The following is a 17,956-nucleotide window of genomic DNA, read 5'->3' on the forward strand; positions in this document are numbered from 1 at the left end:
TACCCGTTGTATGACAAACTGAAACCCGCGTTTTGCGTACTTGTAATCAAAAAGCAGGGCGCACATAAACTAATAAACTAAGTAAAAGAACAGTAGCGTCATCGACATGGGCATTAGAATCCACATATAATCCAGACCAATCCAGATGTCAAGAGCAGATGCAAGACAACAGCAGACGAAATGAAACTCGGCGTGAGTTGATTCAAGTCATTCACGTGTACCAACTTACCGAGCATTTGCAGTGCGTACACAGAAATATTGGGTAAAGTTCTGACGAAGCGGTGGTACAGTTCATATTTAATTATGATTTAACGCGCCGCAAGGTGGCACAGTAATGGAGCAAGTCAAGACTGAAAGCTTAGCAGGAGGAAATGACACGAACGACGCGCAAGTGAACGCTAGCGATTGTGACCACGATTTCGACCCCCAAAAGGACGAAGTGAGTCGAATGTCTTTTGTAGAACTTCAGGAATATCTAGAAGCGAATGCAAAGCTCATATCCAAAAATCGAAGAAAAAAGCTGATAAAAAGATTGGAGTGGCTCAGGCACCGACCAGAGCGAAGGTAATTAGGATGAAACTCAAGTATTGTAACTACACTGCGCAACCACAAAACGTTACAGTAAGGGACCTGTTTATCCAGGGCGCTGCAGAAAGAAAAACAGAAAAGAAAAAGAGCAGAAGCTAAGGAGTCTCCAAGTGAGCAGCCAGAATGCAAGAAGCAAAAGATAACAAAAATGGAAGACTCCTCTTGCAAGATAAAAATTGCTATCGACTTGTCTCTCGACCATCATATGACAGACAGGGTAATTCAATGGCATCGTGACTCGCACAGCACTGTTGATCCGTGAGATGTCGTTTTCTTCGCAGGAACGGATGAAGTGCTTGAAGCAGCTGCAGAGGTGTTACTCACTGAACCGTAGGGCCCCTGACCCTGTTCAGGTGGGCTGCTTTCTTTTCCAGGCCGTACAGTTAACCTAGGAATGGTTCACGACTAATTTGTCGTGAAAGTTTTCAGTTGTTCCTAACGGGCATGGGAGGATCGTTCAAGTCTCACAAGGTCGCGATCAATGGCTTTGACAACTGGGATGTACGTATGAGTTCAATTTTTTTTATCGTACTTGACTCAGGTGGGTGTGAGCTTATTACATCCGAAGAAAAATGGCAGCTACATATAAACAGCTTATGAATAGTGATGGCAGGTCTTTTTTTTCTTGGCCTCCAGAGAGGGAGAAGACGCGTGGAGGTGCAACACACACACAAAAGACTGACTCACCAATGTGAACATATATTTGACATAGGTGATCTGACCTGCTGAGGGCTTTTACAAATCCCATTGAGCCGACCGTGTAGATACGACACCTTGCACGTGTGGGTGACTACATTTGGGTATGGCAGGGCAGCTGACGCTACCTAGGAACTTCCCTCACTGCACCCCTGCTTGTGATAGTGGGAAAGGGAAGGTCGAATGAATCTAAGAATACATATAATGTTTTGTTGAAGAATTCTGTTCCAAAAGTAAAAAGCACTAAAAGGACCAGAAAACAGACAACCACACACAAGGCACACACTAACAACAAAGGTTTATTGACACGTCCTGACGCCCTCTTAAACCTTCTTAGGATTTCCCTCGACGAAATACTTATCGAGGCATTGCTTACATGAGCGGAACTTTTCTCTGTTATGAGGGATGCTTCCCACAGCTCACGCTCTCTTGCAGCACAGAAACTTGCCTTTAATGCCTCGACGAATCTTTCGTCGAGGGGTAGGGAAATCCTAAGAAGTTCCGTGTCCGAGTGTTCTGGTCCTCGACAGAAACCCTCGTTAGTGTGCGCCTCGTATATGGTTGTTTGTTTTCCATCATTTTAGCAACAGCAATGGATTACCAACAGTCCCAAATGGAAGTTGTGGATGAATGGAAGTGAATAATTTCATTTGCTTTATAAAGTGACAATTTGTAAAGAAGCCAAAAAACGTTTCATGTTCAGATGCCAAGGTAATGTTTGATCTAAATCAGGTCATACGACGCCACATAGCAGTGTCAGCTTTTCCCATGGTCACATCAAGGCGCGGATCTAGAGTGGGGGGAGACTGGACCCTTTCCTTATTGTTTAGTGGTCCTTAGGTGCTGTATGTAGCACACTGTGCTGGACCCCCCCAAAGAAATACTGGATCTGCCCTGGTCACATGCCATGGAAGAATTGATTAAACCAGTCATGCCAGCTTTATGACATGTCCTTAGGGAATCTGGAAGCGAGACCTCCCCACCCAACCACCCTAAGTAGCTGGCCGAATTCACACCAAATCACGCAAACGTACACAATAGACAAAGTTACTTTGCAAAAGAGTGACAGCATACAGATACCTTGGGATCATCCTGTCCGATGACCTTGCATGGAATGCTCACATCAACTCAATCACTGCGAAAGCATGCAGTACTTTGAGCTTCTTGAAATGTGATCTATACCTCGCATCCCTGGAGTCTACCATAAATACGTGGCTTATACCAGCTCAATCTCGCCTCAACTGGGGTATGACTCATCTATTTGGAACCTGTCCAAATTATAATCTGTCCAAAACAAGACCAGCCATTTCATAGTTCACGATAATTCCTGGTCAGTGACGTAGGGCTCAGAGGCTGCTTAAGGAAATTATTTGACACGGGCACAAGTACAAACAGGGAGACCAAATTTTTAGCGCAGCAAATTATAGAAAAGGTATCCGAGGACGAGGAAATCTCGTTGCAGGTCCACTTCTCTGATGCTGACCACGCAGCATGTTTTGGGAAAGAGAATGTTGTCTACTTGAGCAGCGAGTCCCCAAACGAACTGTCGGATCTTGAAGAAGGAAAAGCCTATGTTATCGGTGGGCTTGTCGACCACAACCGTTGTAGGGTAGGTATTAATTGCTGTTAGTTAATTGCTGTTAGTTTCCATTCCTTTTTTCTTTTTTTTTTCCTTGCATGAGTAGGTAGTTAGTTCCTCTGTGGTAGGTAGTAGGTAGGTAGTTCCTTGCAGCTTGCATGTGTAGGTAGCCCAGTCAGTGTCAGAAATATGGAAGAAATGCAGGATAAAATTGTCGCTGTATCATAAAGTAAACCTGGAAAAGTAAAGCATGTATGTTTCAAAAAGTAAAGTAGTAGTAAAAAGTAAAGCATGTTTCTTGTACGAACCATGGTTGTGTTGACTTTCCACTGTAGAACCTGTAGTTTCCACTAAACACCTGACATGTTTTACACATGGAGGAGCAGCATGTGTGCAATTTCACTTAACGTCCTTTACACTCTTAAAAGAGGACTTCATTGCATAACGCTACTGGCCAACCATTATCCCGAATGGCATCGTTCTCCCCTCGATTTCATGAAAGGCAGAGATGTCCACCTTTTGTGTCCATGTGTGGGCAGTTATGATGGTAAGGCCAGTTTCACCAACGCTGGTTAACTTTAAACTGAGATCAAGGGCTGCTAAAACTTTAAGTTAACACTCAATACTTTTTTACAAACGTTAGTTGGTGACATGATGAATGTTTCAGTGACAATAACTTGCTTTAGTGAAGCACAGTTAAGCGTTAAATTCAAGTTAAGGGACCGTTGATATCGGTCCAAATGCTAATCAGCGTTGGTGAGACCGGGCCTTAGTAACTGTTCTGAGGCTGCAACACAGAAACAGATGAACACGACACATGGCCTGAAGCTTCCATCCGATGGTGTGTTTCAGCCACGGAACAGTTACTTTCCATCATGTTCGCTAGATGGCGCTGCCTCATACTGCATTGTATGAGAAAAAAAGTGTAGGAAAGATTGCGATGAGAGCGAGTGCAGGTCCCTGTTAGTTGAAAGCTTCCAGTCGTCGGAAAGCAGACGCCAGTGTAGCGCAAATGGTTAACGCACTCGACTGGTAGTCAAGAGGTGCACGGTTCAAATCCCGCCGCTGAATGGCTTTTTCGACGAGTGCCGTATTTCAGTTAATTTGATTCAATTTAATATTTGTTTCTCTCTCGAGCGGAAGAGCAGCTAAAAGCCCTAATGGGCTTGAAAAGGCCACTCTCCCGATGCGTGCGCTCCTCCCACAAATCCGAGGTGATAATGCTATCATTACGTACAATTATTGGCTTCGAGCATGCTATGTAGTGAAGTTCTGTATGGATTAAACTACATTTCATAGGCTTTTAGTGGCTTATTGCATCAAAAACCAATTTTCACGTTGGAATTTTGATGCGTTCAACTTTCACTCAGTTATCACCGTAGGTATTTACCGTATGAGAGGTAATTTTGATGAGGTTCTAATTTTAGTGAATTCTGTGGATGCTTCTTTTTTTAAAATTAAAGCCCCGTCAAGTAATTGACGCCTCTAAGAGCTTTGTGGCGCAGAATCAATGTGCTGTGAAATATTTCCCAGACGTGCCTCCATCGGAATTCGCGTATCATTAAGACTGCAACATTAACCACTTGTACGGTATTACTGAAATCTTCTATAACTTCACATTGTTTCATAATTCTGTAACTCTACACATTTCCCTCTGCAAGGAGGCAGACCAGCATGGCAGATAAGCTTTGTATTTTGTATGCTTTTGTACGATTTTTTATGTATGCTGTTAAGACTCTGCTCTGAATGTCTGGCAACCCCAGTACAGCATGCTGAAGAGTGCTGGAAAATATGGTATACATTACACATAACACATTTCCCTATACCAGGGGCTGTGCCACAAGCTTGCCGAAGAACAGGGAATCCAGCATGCCAGATTGCCAATTGACAGCAACTTGGTGCTGAAGACCAGAAAAGTGCTCACCATTGACCAGGGTGATTATCTGAAAGTGACGTCATGTCCGTCGGACACATGAAAGTGGTCTCCTGCATCTCATACAAAGATTACAGTTCTCTCTCACTTTCAGTGTTCCTAATCCTGTTGAAAGTTACGCAAGGCCTTGACTGGAAAGATGCATTCCTCGAAACCATCCCGCAGCGAAAGGGTGCCATTGCCATTGAGAACTTCGTTGACTCCTGCGACTCTGTCAGTGCTGACACGGACAGTTCTTGCGATAAGCAGTCTGCATGACTGCTTCAGCCAACCAATAAACGGTCTCTTACGTGTTATGGTCTCAGGAGCCCATTATTGTGCAGAGCAAGGATTCCACATGTACTCACTTCAAATGAATAACTCTTTATTTATTTATGTATAAATAATGCGAGTCATCTGCAACAACTGGCAGTAACAATGCAACGGAGCATTGACTTTCCAAAGCAAATACGGGCCATGGTATACAAAGCTAGTGGAACGAGGGAGGGGGGGGCAACCTTTCTCGCAGGAAAAGAAGAGAGAGACAAAGCACGACATGTTGTTGTACCAAACTATTGCCTAGCACATCTGTTACACATGCTCTCTAGCATGGCCTTTAATGCATATACAGTCTTTGCAAGATCATGTTGTGCTCGCGTAAATCGAGCGTAAATCGAGCTCTGAGCGTAAATCGAGCGAACGAAGCCCAGGTAGTATAGGTAGAATGAACATTGTGTTTTCTATTTTTATTCATCAAAATTGGGAGATGCTCGTCGGAAAAACACTTCTCGCTTTTCCGATGAACACAACATGCTATGCAGCTATACTGAATGTTCGTTGCCCAGCATTCTTCAGTGCCATATTGGATATTGAATTTGCACTTTTGCAAGATGCCTTTCATTCCATTTTTTTTTTGTGTGTGTGTGTGTGTGTTTTACCGTAACGATTAACCCGAATTTTGCGTGTACAGACAATGATGCCAAAAAAGGGGAGGGGGTAAAAACATGTTTTATCGTTTTCTTTTTTGTTACCCTCTCAAACCCTCAAACGCTAGGCTCCAAGGAACTACATATAATTCTATCCTTCTTTTGTAACTGCCGGGTACAAAACAAGTTTGTTTCTCTCGTATTGAATGTTACATAATTGCACGTTCTCATATGCTTCAGAGGACAATATATTCAAACATTTGCTGACAGTGTATTATCCTGCACAGATTTTTCAAGGTATCTTGGTCTAGCTATATACCTATATGTGATAGATGCTCTGAGAAGTGGAGTCAAACAAGTAAGTTGGACAGGATAAAGTAACTGCAAGGATGAGGTGTACGGTTAAAAGGAAGGCAGTTGGAAAGGTAAAGAGAGTGTGTCATATTCCAGGGAAATCCCTTATCTAGAAAGCTTATAGTGTAGCATAAAGTTGTTAAAGCTGGTAATATTTTGTGGAAATTTGTTCAGTGGTTTCCAGATGGGCTTATAACTTTCCTTTTATACTACTGTTCGACTTGTTCGACCAGCGTAACCCTTACTGTGTACAGCTCTGTGCCGAATGCAACAGCAGTTAATGCAACAGCTCATGGCAAGGCAGACACCCCTGCAGCACAAGTGGAACAGTCTAAACACTCTTTCCCTTCATTTCTCCCAAGTGCCGCTACGGTGACTCTCTTCCCGCTCTGCAGCTCAGAGCTGCGTTCAAGTTAACTCTGCTTCGAGCTGTACCCCATTCCCTCGTATCTTGTGTAACGTAATTCATCGCCTCTAACAGGATATGCCTTAAAGGAACCAGGCAGAAAGTGTCACAGTTAGCATTGTTCAAAACCCTGTTTCTTTCATCACGCTGTCTGTCTGGAGTCACTGTGCACAACATTTATTTTCTGTACTGTATGCTGTTAAGCTTTTGGAAAGCAGGCACGAGTGGCATGGTGCGGCCATGGATACCCGTCCCAATCTCTTGGCGCGATGTAATCAGGCCATCATTAACACTTGGCAGCGATCACCAGTGGCAAATGAGACTTCTCAGCCAGGGGCAAATCCAAACCCTCGAATTTTTTTTATTTTTATTTTTTTTATTTTTTTTGGGGGGGGGGGTTCTTTGTCGGAGCGTGTAGTGGGGGAGGGGAGAGAGGGAAATCCAATGTAGTATAAGCTGACGTTTTTGGGGGGGGGGCACATGATGGGCGATCCCTGCGAGCACTGGCACATGATGGCGCTGCAGTTTCATATTTCTCCTGGCACGCTATTGAGTCTCCTTATCCCCAACGGTGTATGTAGTTGACAGACTAGATTTCTTTCCCTTTTTAAGTTGAACACGAATATATAGATGCACGGGCTAAATATTGATACTCTCTGTCTGTTGGTGTGTCATGTGTCTGTATGCTGAGGAAACCAGAGATTTGTTCCTGATGCAATCCGATTCAATGAGAATTGGGTCAGATCAGGTTTAGTTCAACCAGATTACACCCAGATTATTGAAGCAAAGTATTTAGGCCCCCCTTTCCCGATGTTGCTGCTAAATATTACCCGGAAGAGTAAGGCCTTAACCATAATGTGCAGTAATGAAACGCTGTTCAGCGGAAAAATCAGGCGTGGCATCTACTATAGATGTGACGTGATGAACGATGACTGGTGCTTGATGAACAAAGCATAATTTCATGTTGCTCCTTTAAAGCGAAGACTTGCTTAGTTCTGGTAAGAGTTGCCTGGGGCAGCAGACCAGAAGTGGTGCACCGTTGCCATCACAATAAGGAGAGTTAGCATGACCACTTCGAAACAATGGCGTACTTTCGGAAGAGGCAGATGAAAAGGTGGAATCCGTTTTACTTTTTGAGGTGCGACAGGTATGCTGCAGTAAAAAGCCGCACCGTGATTCGCTTTACTTTGTTCACGAATACTGAAAAAAATCCCAGCAGCTCGGTTGTGCTTGTGTTCACTATCTCCTTTCTTTACATTCTGCAAATAGAGTTTTGCAAAGCGTTATAGAACTTGAGCCAAGAAATGGATGCACAACGTGCTGGGACGTGCATCACCTTAGTGGTCCCTTGCTTCGGTTGATACACGTTAAGTGATGAGGGACGACATTGTACACCTCACATCTGAACTGAGCTAGGTGGCACGCGAAAGGTGAGGAGAGGCAGAGGAGGAAAAACGGATCGAGTGAGTGATCGTATTTTGCGAAATGTGTTACTTAGCATATTTGTTCACTTCTACTGGTACATGGAGCATAATTTTATAGCGAAATGTCCTGTAAGGAATTTGTCCAAAGGAGCTGCGAGTGCTTTGTAAAAGCATGTACATACTGTGCAGCCTTTATTGAGAGTACAACTTTTTTTATAAATCGTTAGAGCAATTAGCGAGTATGATATTGGTTTGTTCTTTGAATTGTCAACAAGAAGGTAGTAGACAATCGGTGAAGCTAAAAGGGTAGTACTATATATGCATCCCAGGCAGAAATTTGAGCTGGAAGCCAAGTGGTAACACGCTTTGAAAAACAAAATTGTTTCGAAGTGTGGGATTCCCACTTGGGATTCCAGCTCGAATTTCTGCCCGGGACTTTTTGTTTGCTGATCTTTCGATTATATTTTGTTGGCACTCTGGCAATGACGTATTTGCTGCTGTCAGTGATACTGTGTACTCATGCCATGTACATATGCATGGTACCCAGGTTGCACTTTGTGTACAACTCAATTCGAGGAAACAAATATTAAGCACAATTTCATTATGTACACAAAAATGCTCATCACGAGTAAGTACAGTTTCAAAAAGTACAACAGTATGTGGGGAAGGAATCGGCTATAAACTTAGCGCATGGTCCTCTACACTGGTCATGTTGGATTCCCTTCGTGCATATGTGCATATCCCACGCTCATATAAAGAGCTTCGCTCGATGTAAAATTGCTATTTCGATTGATTTGTAATTACCTATCACAATGTTCAACCTGCAATTTAAGTACGTCCATAACCTACGCATCGCCTGCAACACCGTTTAGCGTCGCATTGCAATTCTTTGGTTAAGATACCCTTTGAAGGATGGATAGCACCATGTGGGTACTGTACGTATTACACAATAACAACAACAAAACATATTTAAATATAATAGAAACCAAAAACAAATGTTAACAAATGGGGTGATTTTGAATAGTTAATGCCCCGCAATTTTCGCACATAAAGGACAGCGTGCACCCTCCTTAACATGAACCACGTAGCATAACGGCAATACCTTCATTGACGCCTCGAAGCGCTGACATTCATTGTCTTGCACCACAACTTAATTAATTAATTACCACAACTCAATTAATTACCGCATTTACTCACATAACTGCAACTTGTGACTCATCAGCGCACCCCACAGACCTCCACGGCTAACCGCAGCTACGTTTTCCAATGAGAAGTGCATCAGTTATGGAAGTAAATGTGGTAGTTCTGCTGAGGAAGGAGAGGACAGCACACGCGCTGTCAGAAATAGAATCGCGGATCTCTGTCAACATGCGCCTTGATAATATACTAGGATAGACTGCCCTTCTAAAGTAAAGCATTATTAGAAGGAAAACAAAAAGAGAAACAAACAAAGACATGGATGCGGAGCAAATCTTCAGCTGTTATGATTCATTCATAAAGCATAATTCTTTCCCAAAATACTGAACGAGTTCAGCTCTTGATTCAACCAATATAAGACTCAGTTGCTCCACTGACTGTGCCATGTGGCAACGGTGCATCGTGATAACTTTCAATGGCCGCTCGAACATATCTCCTTGAAGCCCAAGTCTGCAGGCAAACAAACACACGCACGGAACTCAATAGACCTTTTGAGAAAAGCCGGTGCCACCTGTGGCACCCGAGGTATCTTGGGAAGTTGGTGGTTTCCTGTTTGCTGCTGCCAGCGCATGAGCACACACTAATTGCAGACGCACAGATTGCAGACGCTCTAGTTGCATTTCTCTGTATCAAGATTCGATTGCATTTTGTTTTAGAATGTGCCGGTCGTAACGGACGCGGAAGAGGTAACGAGTGTTCTCAAGAGCAAGCCATGCACTCTTTGTATGCCTTAAACACTCAACTAAACAGCCCACGTGGTCTCGCAGGAAAAAGCAGACGACACAGCAGTGTCTCTCAAACGTCCCGAGACGCCTTGTGCTGCTCACTTGGGGGCGCGGGCGCTTTTCTTGAAAGGTACCTATCGGAGACTCAACTGAGCATCACGTGTGCGACTGCTCCTCGTGTGCACGCTTTGTTTGCCCACACTCGGGGTTTCAAGTATGATGGAGCTCGTCCACAAGCCAGCTTGCGTGTGTGCCATCCTAACCGTTTGGGTACTACTATTGGAAGAAGTGGTTACGGTCTAGGCTTTCACAAAGTTGTTCAGCATCCAGTTACACACCAGAAAGAGACAACCGACTGGTAACCAGAACTGGATATGCTGCTTGTTTAAACGGAAGACTTTCGAATGCACTTCAAATATGTACGTCGCGATCGGGACACGGTGTGTACGCTACACTGTCCGCACAACCGTGTCTGTAACTCGAAAATTAATTTAATTACTGTCAATTTCAACCTCACACACACTAGAAAATCTCAAAAAGTTTGGAGACGTGCCCGACACGAGGTGGCACTACAGCCGACAAATTATCTCGAAGAACGCGATATTTTACGAGCGAGAAAAAAACGCGAGAATAAAATTTGAAAATGAAGCTATCTGTGGGCGTGTGCTGCATCGCCCGCCTTCAACACCTCGGGGTCGTGGTGGGATAAAAGCTCCCTGATTGGCAGATGCTTTTGCAGTGGGTCCCGAAGGCGTCTCAAGTCTTCTTCAATGTGCGCTTTCTCGTTTTGTAGATTGTTGTAGTTCGAAACGTCCATTCCTTGTTTCCGAGCGTACTTGTAGAAGGTTATCAGAAACTGCCTGTCTCGCACGTCGGGAAGGTAATAGTCCTGCAGAAAGGCAGAGAGGTCATCGGCAAATAAAACTGATATGATATGCATGTACATGCAGCAGCCACTATAGTGTGGTGGGCGAGATAAGTTTAAATGATAGGTGCATTCATAGAGCCCGAAGTTTTAGGGAAATATTTTTTTTCTGCATTCAGGGGATAAAAATCGGGTAAATAAACATGTGCACTAAATTCGTGCAAATTCGGGTGAAAAAATTTCCAGTATGCAAAATTCGGGGAGAAATCGGGCTCAGTTATTCAAACTAACGGCAGCGGTTTGGTACAAACGGTGATGTAACTGCATTTTTTTCTGCCAAACAAGTAAGTTAAAGCATTCCTACAGACATCCGAGTGAGGGAAATTTGCCGGGCGAAAATTGGGTTTCATCCTAAAGAGGCAACCTTCAATTCGGGGCGCAAATTCATGGAAGAATCGGGTAAAATCCTAAAACTTGAGGCTCTATGCATTCAGTTCCTGAATAATACATGCTACAATCCGTATAAGATGCTGTATAAGATGCTGTACAAGGTGAAATACGTTAACGAGCTTAAGGTATTTGGTTAATCAGGAAACGGCTAAGCTTTCTCTGTGTGGGCAACATAATTAGGTCTTAGATGGACCAGTGTTTTGTTTCAGAGGGGTAGTCATGGTACCAGTGAAAAAATAGTTTTAGAATTGGAGTGGGGCTCCAATTCTACTATTCTACTTTGGAACCGCTTTGGGGTAACCAAAGAAACAGCGTCATCACAACTGCTCATATTCAGAGCCCACACCAGGCTTTAAGTGTGCACACTAGTTTTAGAAAAATAGGCCTTGCCCCAAAGTGGGAAGTGGGCCTTGTGGCCGACAAGATAATGTTCCAGCATGTCGATCTGCGATTGGCTGAAGACACCGACATCGACAACAACAAGAAATATGTTTAGCTTTTATATGATGTTTACTACTGATGATGCATATATGCAATATGTGTATGGGCATGTTATGCTATAACATCAAACTTTTGCATACGAAAGTTTGATGTTAGCTTCCTAGTCTTTACATAGGTATTGAAAGCCTCTGTCAAATTTTGTGAGTGTTAAAGATACAGGTTTCAAGTCTCAGTTGTTAGCCATAGCGGCGCTGCAAGAGATGAACTAACTTCTCCGCATAACGAGATTTCTCTCTCTTGTAAGCCGTGCATGGGACTGCCTAGTGCCGCCGTGGGCACACTTGAATTTCTCCCCGATTCTCACACACCCTATTCTAAAATTCTTCTACTATTAGCCGGTAACTGTCGGGTAAACCACGTACACGCCATGAAAAACATTGAAAAACGCAGATTTCGTGAAAATCGATAAACATCGAAAAACATACGCCCAAAGATAAAAACCGAAAACGCGAAACCCTACATATAGGCACTAGAGTCACTAAATAAGCTTCGCTTCAGAGTATCGACACTGAGGTCCAAGGGAGAGCTGGAGCGCCATCTTGTTCCCGCACCACACCGGTATCATCCCCATTTGTGGGATAGAGAAGCGTGTATGATTGTTGTGCGATAATCCATGTATTGTCAACCAGAGCGTCCCGAGGATGTCAAGGTGAGCTCAAGGCTGTCAACTGCTGCTTGCAAACGAAAGGAACATTTCACCCGCGCACTATAGATAGGGCCTGACTTTTTAGGGTTAAACCCATATCCGCCCGATATTTACCCCCCGAACGAAATCTGCAAAATTCGGGTTTAACCCGAATCTACCCGAAAATATCCGGGTTGCGTAGCACACCCATAAGCATTCATTAAAATAAAGTTTGATAACATTGCTAAACATTAGCTCCACGTTAAGACAAATTTTTATTAAACAAAAAAAAAATCACCCGAATACACCCGAATTCCTGACGACAGAATGTGCCGTAACGGGATTTAACCCGAATACACCCGAATTTTCAAATGAAAAATATCACCCGATATTTACCCCCCGAATTTGGCCAAAAATAAAACCCGAAAAAGTCAGGCCCTAACTATAGATGGCATCGTGCGCTAAAGTGCGCAGTGCGCGTGGGTAGCGTGGCGCGGAAACAAGATGGCGCATGCTCGCCCTTGGAACTCAAGTGTCGATACTCCGAAGCGTGGCTTATTTAGTGACTCTAGCCGTAACTATATGGGCGCTAGCCGCCATTGGCTGGAATGCACCAGAAGGAATGCACCAGGAAGTAATTCACCAGAGCGTGTTCCATGAACTTTTGTTCTGCACTGTACGTCTGATTACCTTGTAAAAAAAAAAATCTTAGCATGCTGACATACCTGACGCGTGACGACAAAGTAGGCATACATGGCCATAGTGGTGCCGTAGGTGATGAAGTACGTGACTGGCTCCATAATATCCCAGGAGTACTCCCACCACGTTAGCCTTGCCAGGATGCCGAACTGTACACCCATTAGCCCCAGTCCCACCCAGGAGAGCATTGTAGTCTTGCGGTGGGACATTGTCATCAGCTCTTGCCTCTTCTGAAACAATATAGAAAAGAATACACTATGCAAGTATGTCCCTCTCTCCCTTATTGCACATCCAGGGACCTCTTTGGTTCCTCTTCCAAATAAGACTGGGGGGGGGGGGGGGCACCATTTCAAGGTCGAGGTGCATGTGTTCTCTTCTGTGGACCCATATGCTAGTCTAGGAATACCCCTTATTGCTGTCTCGTGAGTGGAGACACCCTTGATCACATGGTTCCTCCAAACTTTACCTCATCTCAGCCGTAAAGGCAAACCTATAACCCTGGCTATAACCCTGGCTATAGCCCTGTCGAACGTATCCGAAGAATAAAAAGAAAAAAATCCAACTGGTGCAACCAAGATGCCAACAGAATGGAGATGGATAAAAGAAGGTGCGATCTTCTGCCTATCTGTGCATATCTTCTTTAGGTCACTTTTCCCTCACACGTCTTCCCATTAAATCGCGGCTTTCGTACGAAAATATCTTTTGTAAATTTTGAAATATCTTAAAATTTTGCGTTAAAAATTTTAGAATTTCGAACATACGTTTTTATGCATTTAGAGCCGTGCAATCAATTTCCCCAAACTGCAGTACCAATCAACGTGCCTGACTTGTCTATCTTGTTCTGCAAGGTTTATTTCTTACATGGACAAGGTGCAGGCTATCTGGCGAAGCACGACGATGGAGGAATGCCCTGAGACATGGAACGAAAGAGAAGATGACTAAGAACAACACTGAGAAGTTGAGCTGCGTCGTCTTCTCCATTTCGTGTCTCAGGGTGTAACCATCGTTATCTCTTAGGTTCGCCTCGTATTTCTGCGAAAAATACCTAAAAAAAGCTTCAGGCACCACAGGTACCACTGCCCATTTCACAGCTTGTTTTTTTATTTGCCCATTGGCGATGGTAGCGTTTCCAGTTGTTTCAGTTCATTAGAGCTAAATCGTCTACGTTAAAAGGGGCCAGCATTCTCTTTCTCTTAGAATGTGTAAGTACAAGAATGGTCACCTCAATCCCTGTTCAAGCTAATGTACATGCGTAGCTCGCTACCAGTGGCGTAGCCACGGGGGGGCTAGGGGGGGCTCGAGCCCCCCCTACCTGCCACGGACCGACCCACACAAATCGTGCAAATCCGAGAACATAATATATGTGGGGGGGACCAGTGTGACAATCGCGAAAGTTCTTGCAGTTCATGGGCGTCTATCCAAGAAGCACTTTTGAATGGTTTTCAAAGTATGAGCTTTTCAAAATACTTCCAATCTCGTGACACCACCTCATTGGTCATGACCGCCTATACAAGTAATCGTACTGTGAACGTCCTAATCAAGTATTTTCCTTCCTTTTTTTTAATCCTCAGTTTGCAGTGTGCACAAGTATGTGTGTGTTGTCGACACAGGATCAGCGGGGGGGGCGAGTTTTCGTATCGAGCCCCCCCTACCTTGGAGGTCTGGCTACGCCACTGCTCGCTGCTTACCTCCTCCATTGGCCGCAGTTCTTCTTTGACATGATGTAACCTATTGAGCAGCCTCCTTTCCTGCTCAAGCTGAAACTCGCTGACGTTGAGGTTTTCGTAGAGCCGGGCCACTAGGACTTTGATATTGGACATATTCTCTGTTTCTTCTGACGTTAGGCGTTCTGCAGTAGGGACAGGAGTTAGGAACTCAACAGACCCTTTATATACGGGTGTCCCAGAAAATGTGTCATTGAATTATAATAAAGAAAACTTACACCACCTAAAATCATGCGGTCAACGGCATTTGTTCTTACTACGGTTTTTGAAACCTCTTTGATGTCAATATCGTGAAACTTAAGTTTAATTATGTCAGTTTTTGGCGAAATGAACTCAGAAATTTGCCAAGTAAAGGTCACCTTTTTACCCCACCAATGTGAAGAGCATGCCGAATTTACTCGAATTCATGATAATTGACAGGGGTATTGAGGAGCTATCCCACCGGAAAAAATAGCCGAACATCATGCTCTTCGGGGCACCAAGAGCATAGCGCTGGATGACTTTCTGAGCGCAGTCGTCGTCAGTCCGACGAAAGGATGTCTCACACCCAGCTCACAAAGTGATAGTAAAAAAAGTGACAGTTGCTGATATTGGGAAAGGGAAGGCATGATCCCAGCGGAAGCTGGATGTGATAAGCCATGCCTGTGTTACCCCTTTCTATACTATCACTCTGTGGGCTGGGTTTTCCACCACCTTTCGTTGGACTGACAACGATTGCGCTCAAAAAGTCATCAAACACTATGCTCTTCGTGCCCCGAAAAGAAACGATGTTCGGCTATTATTTCTGATGAGATAGCTCCTCAACACCCCTGTCAATTATCACGAATTTGAGTAAATTCAGCACGCTCTTCACATTAGTGGGGTAAAAAAGTGAACATAATTACTTGGCAAATTTCCGTGTTCGGTAAAGCTCTGCATAATAAAACATTCACATTGACTTTCACATCAGGAGGTGGCAAAAAAAAAATAGCAAGCAGAAATGCCATTGACCGCATGATTCTAGGTGGCGTAGTTTTTCTTATTATAATTCAACAACACGTTTTCTAGGACACCCTGTATATGCAAGAATAAGTAGGTGGCATACCTAGCGATGGAGGCTCCACAAGGTAAACCTGGTTGTTGAGGGTGAGGTAGAAGTTTTCTCTCAGAAGAGATTCTATGGTAGATGATGATGCAATTCGAACTCCATCTGTCACAGAAAATAATTTCATTAGTTATACGAGGCTTCAAGAAAATGTGCGGTTGATGTTGAATGAAGTTTAGGGCACATTTCGCCAATGAAATTAATACAAGGGTATGGCAGCGAGAGTTATCCACATTCTTCAAGACTGCAGTTCTACAGCTGGACCTCTACAAATGGTGTTGAAGGAGAAATGCAAGCTCCTCCATAAATTCTCCGACTTTGCCCTTCACAATTTCTTCAGATTCTTCTCTTCCGATTTTCATTTTTTCGTGTGTATCTTGTATTATGCATTGCTCCATTCGAATCTGCTGTCCTTTTTTTTCGTTTTCTCAGGGTGAGAGGCATTTTTGACCTGTTCTGGAGGTATTTTTACCTTTTCTACATACATTCTGAAGGTGTTGCAAAACCTTTGGGCAGTATTCGAGTTGTGTGGGGGGGTTGTGGGGAGTGCTGGGAAAATCTCTGTCCCTGTCCAAGAACTCACCTGCAGAATAGAAAGAGACATGGTCCACACCCCTATCCTCTTGGCAGATGCTTCTTACAAAATCGCTCACGGTGTTCCCTAGAGGCCTCAGAGTAAAGCGGCATTTTTCCTGCCGTGATGGTAATGGCACCACAATTTCTGGCAAACCCTGCTTGTATGCTACTGTCACCTCTGTAAATGTATTTAAGAAAAAAAAATTAAACAGTCAGTACTAGGTGCGCATGATTGAACCCACAGGAACTGACACATGACGAACAAACCTAAAGAGACACGGCCACGAGCAACTGGTTTATTGAGACAAACCGAAGAAACACAGACGACTGACCTGGCGAGGCTCTAGCTACAGAAGCGCCCTCTGGTGAGGGTGGCCCAATGGGATGGTCTTGATATAAACCTCTACCCGCCAAACGTTATCATGACGTTGGTAGACAGACCGAAACCAAAACAGTTCGGAAGGGGAGAGCTGGGTTCCACGAACGGGCAATTGTTCGCTGAAAGAAAAGTAGGACCGAAGGTCACGTCCCTTTCAGAGACCATCGTAATCCCCTCAGGACCGTGGCTTTCGGACGCGACCTTGTTCGCCACTAGCTTTGAACGTAGCTCAACTCTACCAAACTCGTGGCGCTGTCGAATGTTATGACGTCATTTGTTACATACAAACAGGTAGAGGTCTATTGTTCCATCCACTTTTCCAGCTATCTTTTCCGTTTGTCTCGATAACCCATGTTGCTAGTGTCGTGTCTGTCCACTTTACTTTTGTGTTTCTTTATCATGTTTCAAGCAACTCTGCATCCGACGGAGACTTATCGGGGCGGTTGATCTGGCCAGTCAGATTAGCATCTAGTCCAATCATATCCATCGTGCCAAAGCACATGTCCCTCTCTCCTCCCTGCACTTCTCATTGGTGCGGTTTCAGCTTTGGCTCATTTGTGGAGCAAAATTCAGCTATTGATACTTCAGTGCACATATATTCGTTCCAGAATTTTAAAAAGTGCACGACTTTCACCAAGGATTGCCTATCTCGCTTTAGTTCAAAATCCCCTAATCAAAGAGTTAATTAACGAATTTTTGCTAATCAGTCATATTGTAACGCTTTCCTTGAGAGGATTGTCCACCTGGCCATATATAATTCATATGCAAAAACCACATCTTCATTTTATTTTAAAAACATTTAAAGGCAAGAAAGTGCCTTGTATGCGTCGTTAGATATAAAAATAATCCGTATTATAAAACAAAACTGTCTCTTTGTTGTCAATATTTTTTCGAAGACGACGACGCTTTTGGGATTTAATGGCGAAACAAGCTACGGTATTTTCGAAAACTAATATGTGTGCACCCAAAACTTAAAGTAGATGAAAGACGTCAACCACCGTCTTGTTCGTTTGGCCTCTGCAATTTGCATTACCCAAAGTGCGGTTTTGCTTCGGGACATGCAAAGCGGTTGGGAACCCCAAAACTCCCAACTCCCCAAAAGGCCAAAAAAAAACTCTCCATTTCCGTTTTGGATACGAACCACTCCATTTCACCTCCGTTACACTGCGGTTACTTTGTCCGGTATGGGATTGGTTCCTGTGGGACAGCATGAGGAACACCGTTTTCTAGTCTGTCAGGCACTGTT

The 17,956-nt window shown here is 43.9% G+C and overlaps 2 protein-coding genes across 2 annotated transcripts in view; one reads left to right on the plus strand and one right to left on the minus strand.

Annotated features, from left to right (window-relative positions):
* The first annotated feature begins 141 nt into the window (after positions 1–141).
* LOC135368125 (tRNA methyltransferase 10 homolog A-like) lies at positions 142–5,090 on the plus strand. Its single transcript, XM_064601215.1, has 7 exons — positions 142–564; positions 643–805; positions 870–941; positions 1,018–1,089; positions 2,747–2,893; positions 4,693–4,798; positions 4,891–5,090. Exons 1-7 carry the CDS (start codon positions 335–337, stop codon positions 5,052–5,054), a joined length of 954 nt encoding a protein of 317 aa, XP_064457285.1. The 5' UTR covers positions 142–334; the 3' UTR covers positions 5,055–5,090.
* Positions 5,091–5,143: 53 nt separating this feature from the next.
* LOC135368124 (calcium uniporter protein, mitochondrial-like) overlaps positions 5,144–17,956 on the minus strand; it is a 214,950-nt gene continuing 202,137 nt past the window's right edge. Inside the window, exons 4-8 of the mRNA XM_064601214.1 lie at positions 16,339–16,509; positions 15,756–15,860; positions 14,636–14,796; positions 12,974–13,177; positions 5,144–10,696 (exon numbers count right to left, since the gene is read on the minus strand). Of these exons, the coding sequence (XP_064457284.1) occupies positions 10,457–10,696; positions 12,974–13,177; positions 14,636–14,796; positions 15,756–15,860; positions 16,339–16,509 (881 nt within the window). The 3' untranslated portion in view covers positions 5,144–10,456. The remainder of the gene's footprint in view (positions 10,697–12,973; positions 13,178–14,635; positions 14,797–15,755; positions 15,861–16,338; positions 16,510–17,956) is intronic.

Source organism: Ornithodoros turicata, chromosome 9, assembly GCF_037126465.1.
Source record: "Ornithodoros turicata isolate Travis chromosome 9, ASM3712646v1, whole genome shotgun sequence".
Classification (NCBI taxonomy): Eukaryota; Metazoa; Arthropoda; class Arachnida; order Ixodida; family Argasidae; genus Ornithodoros; species Ornithodoros turicata.

Excerpts from the sequence above, each read along its gene's own strand:
- LOC135368125 (XM_064601215.1), top strand. The coding sequence starts at position 335 with ATGGAGCAAGTCAAGACTGAAAGCTTAGCAGGAGGAAATGACACGAAC. Across the intron at positions 1,090-2,746 it reads ATGGCTTTGACAACTGGGAT|GTCCACTTCTCTGATGCTGA; the intron begins GTACGTATGAGT and ends ATCTCGTTGCAG. Across the intron at positions 4,799-4,890 it reads AGTGCTCACCATTGACCAGG|TGTTCCTAATCCTGTTGAAA; the intron begins GTGATTATCTGA and ends TCTCACTTTCAG.